The sequence below is a fragment of the Microtus oregoni genome, unplaced genomic scaffold (assembly GCF_018167655.1).
Source record: "Microtus oregoni isolate MIOR12 unplaced genomic scaffold, Mior012 000054F_ref0000373, whole genome shotgun sequence".
In the NCBI taxonomy this organism is placed as follows: Eukaryota; Metazoa; Chordata; class Mammalia; order Rodentia; family Cricetidae; genus Microtus; species Microtus oregoni.
This window is the reverse complement of record NW_024543830.1, coordinates 1,382,247-1,388,340: the sequence shown is the minus strand read 5'-3', so window position 1 is coordinate 1,388,340 and position 6,094 is coordinate 1,382,247. Positions and strand designations below refer to the sequence as shown.

General features: G+C 49.2%; 1 protein-coding gene across 1 annotated transcript; it reads right to left on the bottom strand.

Annotated features, from left to right (window-relative positions):
• Positions 1-801: 801 nt before the first annotated feature.
• On the bottom strand, positions 802-5,847 carry LOC121437732 (acyl-coenzyme A thioesterase THEM5-like). The gene is made up of 6 exons (XM_041637804.1): positions 5,728-5,847; positions 4,869-5,070; positions 3,185-3,323; positions 1,525-1,635; positions 1,141-1,265; positions 802-851 (listed from the first exon to the last, which is right to left on the bottom strand). The coding sequence occupies exons 1-6, from the start codon at positions 5,845-5,847 to the stop codon at positions 802-804; spliced, it is 747 nt and encodes a 248-aa protein (XP_041493738.1).
• Between the last annotated feature and the right edge of the window lie 247 nt (positions 5,848-6,094).

The window sequence follows — 6,094 nt, the reverse complement described above, 5'->3', positions numbered from 1 at the left end:
AATTGCCCTTGTTTATTTTCCATGGCTTTTATACCCAATGTAAATGTGTGTGTGTTGGGGAGAGAAGGTAACAAAGGATTTTATTAACATGATACAAAGGAGAACTCAAACAATCAACCACTCTAACACTGAGACATCACATCATTAGCATTTTGTTGTCTAGGTAGTGAAGCTACTCTAGATCACACATCCTGAAGACTGCCCCTCCCCAGGTGACCTCATAGTTACAGAAGGGCAAGCAGAAGTACATTTGTATAATCTTCTGACAGGAGCCAGAGGAAGGTGAGATAATCCTGATATGGTGTTCTGGGCTGCATCTCCAGGTCAGTGACCCTGTCTCGCAATGCAGCGGACCAGACACCTCACTTAGTGCCTGGTATTTGGCAGGAGCTCCAGGTGCTCTGTTGGTGCTGGTGGGAGGTGGGCACTGGAAGATTGAAAAATCAATTTGACAAAACAACTTTAAAAAATTAATTTATTTTATGTGTATAGGTGCTTGGTCTGCATGTAAGGTACCATATGCATGCCTGGTACTCTAAGGACATCAGATCCCCTGGGACAAGATATACAGATGGTTGTGAGTCACCATGTCAGTGCTGGCAGTCAAAGAGCAGCCAGAGTTCTTAACTGCTGAGCCATCTCTGACCCGTCGACAATTTTGATTCCAGCTCTAGAAGGTTTTTGGGCTGATTATGGGATGCTAAGAGTGACTTCTGCATCTGCCACCTGATTGTCGGGGACCCTGCTATGTGGAAGTCCCAGGCAGGCCAGTCCTCACCATTGACTTTGCTGAAGGCATAGTCATTGCTGCTGGGGTGGCTCTTCCTCCAGCTGCAGCTGAAGGAAAACACCTGCAAGAAAAAAGTGAGCTGAGTGCTGAGAGTCAGGACCAGGGCAGCAGGAGTGTGCTGAGGGCATGGGTCATTTGCCTCAGATTGCCCATTGCCTGAAACTGTCCTGTGGTGCAGGTCGTGTAACCCTCACTTAGGAAAACAATTCCATTTTGTTCTCTTTCTCTTTATCCACGTCTCTAACAGGTACCCAGTCCCACCCCTCACAGGGCTAGACCCCAGCTTGGGACCAGATCATTAGCTCTCCTCTTCCCTCCCCTTCCCAGCCTGAGGATGAGGATGTTGGTACCAGAGGACTTGGCATAGACTGTCTGCTTGTCTCTGCTCTGGGCGATGCAGGACATGTACAGCTTCTGGTCTTCAATCTTTTCTACTTGAATGTCCAGGACAGCCAGAGAGCCCACGGGGATCAAGCTGGAAGAGGGGGCAACTGAGTTCATTTCTGTACCTGCTCCCAACTTTGGCCTCCCTCCCTTACCCTGCTTCCAGGACTCACAAGCAACCCCAGGTTCAGGGGCTGTTTTGTTGGTTCCTGGTGTTGAATGGCAGAGGTTGATTTCTGGCCCAGGACTAGAGAAAAGCTTGGCTGGCAGATGAGACTTGCGGAGCTTACACAACCCCATGATAAAACAGAGCCCTGACCTCGGCCATGGCCTGAGGGAATCACACTTACTTTTTAAACCTGATGTTGAGACTTAGTGTGAATAGTCCTTCTCCAGCCAGATAGGCAGTTTTAGAAAATGTCTCATCCATCATGGCCGCCAGTGACCCTCCATGGGCAAACCTGGAGATCGGGATGGGGAATAAGATTGGGGTTAGGGCTACTAGAAAGATCCCCTCTTTGGGATGCTTTTCCCAAAAACCTCCCAAGCTTTTTTCTTTCCCCTGAGTCTCCCAAATGTGAATCTTCAATCTCAGGCAGCTAAACAAGAAAGACACACAGAGATCACCCCAGGGGCTTCAGTAGGTCCTTCCTCTGCTTTACTGATACAGCTATTTTACTGCACCGAGAGAATTTCTTTCCTCACAAGATTAATAGAGACGATTTTTTTTTTCTGATTCATCACCTAATTGCTGACTGCAGCTGCCACATTTCAGAAGGCTATGTACATTCAAAGGAGAGGGAAAAAACCCCGAATCTTTGAATTAGTCTTTTATTGTTTTCTTTTTGAGATATGATTTCACTCGAAATCCTAGTCTAGACTTGAACTCGTGACAATCCTGCTTCAGTCTCCTGAGCTCTGGGATGGGAGGTCTGAACTACCATGTTTAGCTTGATTTAGTGTTTGAAACATGAGCTTGGGCCGTCTCTCGCCCTACCAGCCACTCAGCTGATGCTGGACCTGTAGTTTCAAGGCAGGCTAGTTAGCTTATGACTTGTTAAAGAGCCAGCAAGGTAGGCTTCTGAGCAGCCCTGCCTGGAAAACACCAGAGCCCACTTTGTTTGGTGTGACAGTGCAGACATTTGTTCTATTTCAACTTTGTGAAAATTTCATTGTCATTTATGCAAATTGTACTTCATGACAAGGCTTTGTCACTGCTGGTTAAGATAGGGGAGAATACCAAGGCACCCTCAGATAATGTGCAAATGACATAGGCAGATTTGGGCTTTGCAAGAAAGTGCAGCTCATCATGAACTCAGGCCAGCTGCTCTCGCTGTTCTGCTGAGGCTGCAGGGGGATCCTCAGGCTCTCCTCCCTGCTTTAGGGGCATCATACCGCCTGGCTGGACTCCTGGTTCTGCCATGTGTGCTAGGCCAGCTTGCAAAAACACTCTCAGCCTTCATTTCCCCACCAGGTACTGGGAATAGAAAGAACTACTATCTCATCAATTGAGTTCCCTACTCAAACAAAGGATTCACTGGCAAAATGCTGGTTCTGCAGAGCGGCTCTTAGCCAGTGGGCAATTCCTTCCCACTTGCATTGCCTGGGATCCAGTGGATATTAATCTCTTCTCTTCCTGTACTCTCAGCCCACTCAGTGTTGGATCATCCACTCTGCCTTTTCTTATGGCTCAGCACCCCTGAACGGAACACATCCACATTCCCTCCACCCCATCTCCTAGGGGATTTCACTTTCAGAAGGGAAGAGGTTCTTGGCCTCTTAGGACTTTTATTTCTGGAACATTCTGAAGCTTCAATAAGGGCATTCTTTATACATGCATAGTGGAGCCTGGGGAAGCTAACTCAGATTGTCCTCACAGGCCTAGCATTGAGAAGAAGTTCCTTGCACCCCATTTTAGGTCTTTAAAGACTCCAGGGCCTGGTGGGTGCTGGACCCACTTTGCTGAGCTGAACCTGTGAGGAATTTGTCCTGGCCTGTCTGAGGCCTTACCCTGGTGGCCCCTCCAGGTAGGGGCCTGGCTGGAAGAGACAGACTGACTTCTTCTCAGATGGGTGGAAAAAGATGACATATTCATAGCCTTGTCCTTCCTGCAGGATGCATCTGGTAAAGATGCGCCAGTCCTGTTTGTCTGGGGAGAGAGGAGAGTTTGAAACAGAGATACCTCAGAGTGTGGGGACCTGTCAGGGCACAGCACTGTGAATTCAACAAGAGCAAGGGGAGAGAACCGGACACCCCACCCCTGTTGCTAAGAAGCCTTTCTACAGGGGAGGAGGGGACAAAACAAGTTCCTTGTCCGTTGTCTTCAGAGAGCCTGGGTCCTGCGGAGATAAACACTCATAAAGTGCAGGTCTAGGCAAGCATTCTGCCAAACGAGCCATTTCCTCAGCCCGGAGAAAAAGTTTTTTCCATTTCAAGACAGGTTTCTCTGTGTAGCCCTGGATGTCTTGAAACTAACCCTGTAGACCAGACTGGCCTTGAACTTAAAAGATCCACCTGCCTCTGCTGGGACTAAGGGTAGGCACCATGCCTGGCTTGGTGCCTCTGCTTGGCTGGTACCATGGGTCCAAAGGTCACCTACTAGTTATGTCATTCATTCATTACAGAGAGGCACCCACATGCATGAATGAAAAAGAAAGAAAACATAGGAAGACAGACAGACACACACACCTACACAGACAGAGACAGAGAGCAGGGCAGGGTAAAGGTGGCAGCTCTGTCAATCAAATTCATTGTATGTCTCCAGGTACCATTCTGCCTAGCTGAGCAGAGGTGGCGAGCTGAGACCTGTAGTAGGTTGGAGAAGCCCAAGGGATTTTACAAGGATGGGAGGGAGGGGCTGGGACAAAGCTAGCTGAGGGAAGAGCCATTGGTGAGATGCCAGAAAGAGCAGAACCCTGTACTGGCAATGCTCCAGCTGGGCTTCAGCAGGAAGCAAAGCTGCCACTCGGGTGTGCTCCCTTTACACCAACTAAAGGAGCCAGGCAGAGAGACCAGTGCGGGTAGGCTTCCCATCCACAGCCAGTCTGCAGAGGGAGGAGGAGGAGACCAGGAGAGCAGCCCCCGGTCTGCGGGCTCATGAATTTCCTTCCTGAATGTCTCAACATTTTTTATTGTACTGATCCTTGGGGAATATCATACAATTTATTTTGATAATATTTTCCCCCTTCCCTTTGGAGGAAAATTCTTCCTATGTAGTCCTGGGTGGCTTTGTAGCCCAGGCTGGTCTCGAATTCTCACATTCACCAGCCTCTGCCTTCTGAGTGCTGGAATTTGTGTGCCACCATGACTAGTCTTCCTGAATGTTTTCAAACCAGAGAAAGGCGGCAAGTTGAACTCACTGAGGGTTTCAGGCAAGGTCCCCCATTGTGGGTAGAGAAGTGTGTGTGTGTGTGTGTGTGTGTGTGTGTGTGTGTAGGTATGTGTATGGAGGGATATTTGTGTATGTGGAGGTGTGTATGTGTGAGAGGGGCAGAGGTGTATGGGAGATGATGGAGGTGTGGTTGGGTGTGTGTGTGTGTATGTGTAGGTATGTGTATGTGAGCAGAGGTGTATGTGTATGGAGGGGTGTTTGTGTGGGGCTGGCAGAGGTATGTGTGGGATGATGGAGGTGTGGATGGGTGGGTGAAGGTGTGTATGTATGTGTGCTTCTGAACCCTTTCAGAACTGGTCTTACCTGAGTCAGTTACCAGCCCTAATGGGAGCTTAAGCCCATGGATATGTTCTCTGTTGGACTTGAAGGAGGGTATTTTAATCCACCCGCCTGACTTGGTTTTCTCCAGAAATTCTTGGTACAGGCTCAGCATATCTGGACACCAGCTCGAGTTGGGAAGGGCATAATCCTTTAAATCTGTTTTTTCTGGACAGAATCTTGCAACCTAGGCAAGAAAAATCAGAGTGGTATGATGACATCTTGGAAGGTGGGGGACTGTTCTTGGGCCATGGGCCCATCATTTAGTCTGTGTCTGGGTTTGGGGCATTTGAGTCCTGTCTGATGGAGTGTTACCCGAAGAAAGAGTCCATCTTCCTTGTAGGGGTTTGGAGATACCTAGGGGTGTTAAAAAAGTGGGGATGTTGGGATGAGGATGAGAGCTGGCCATTCCAGCCACACGGTGCCGAGGAGTGGCTAGTTGCTTATGGGCTTGTTTGGCAGCTTCTTTGAAAAGCTTTCAGCCCCCCCCCCCCAAGGAAGTGTACTATTACGGCCAGGGACAGGGGCTATGTGGCCATCTGCCATATGTCTTTCATTAGTCTCTTCTGTGGGTAATAAGCAAGCTGACAGGCTTTTGTCTGGGGATACCCTACTTATCTGCGGCAGTGTGAACCCTATAAGAGATTTGCTGGTGGGTACACAGGATTTGGGCCAGGGTTTGTACTACTAGATTTATTCTGAGATATGGCTTACTAAGTACTCCAAAGCATTTTCCCTTTGCTAAACCAAACAGCTCTGTATCAGCAGGCAAAGAGAATGGAGGGTGTTCGAGCTCTACACCCTTAGAGAGGAAGGGCGCTCGTCTGACTCCTTGAGAACTTACCAGGGAGTCTGTGGATGATGCGAATGCTGAGGCCTGGTGGAGTCTGGGCAGGAGATGGGTTCTCAGGAGAGCTCTGTGGTGGGCAAGTCTTGCCACCCTCTGGAAGCCGCTCCTCATCATGGCTGAGTGTCAGGATCCCGGCTTTGCCTGGATAGATATAGAGGCTGATTCCCGAAGACAAGTGAGCACCAGGCAGCCGTGCCTGGCCGATGGTGAAATCACCTCTCACCAGGTGCTTCTGACGCAAGCAGGCTTTCTTCTAGCACAGAAAGCCCACTGGAGAGAGGATGATTGCACAAGAAAGGCAGGACTGGTCCAACACCCATAAGCTTGGGGCCTTTAGCTGGTCCCGGAGCCCTGCCCAAAG

Coding starts and splice junctions, on each gene's coding strand:
- LOC121437732 (XM_041637804.1), bottom strand. CDS start 5,847: ATGATGAGGAGCGGCTTCCAGAGGGTGGCAAGACTTGCCCACCACAGA. Junction 1,636..3,184: donor TACCTGGAGGGGCCACCAGG/GTAAGGCCTCAG, acceptor CCCGATCTCCAG/GTTTGCCCATGGAGGGTCAC. Junction 1,266..1,524: donor CTCAACATCAGGTTTAAAAA/GTAAGTGTGATT, acceptor CCCCTCTTCCAG/CTTGATCCCCGTGGGCTCTC.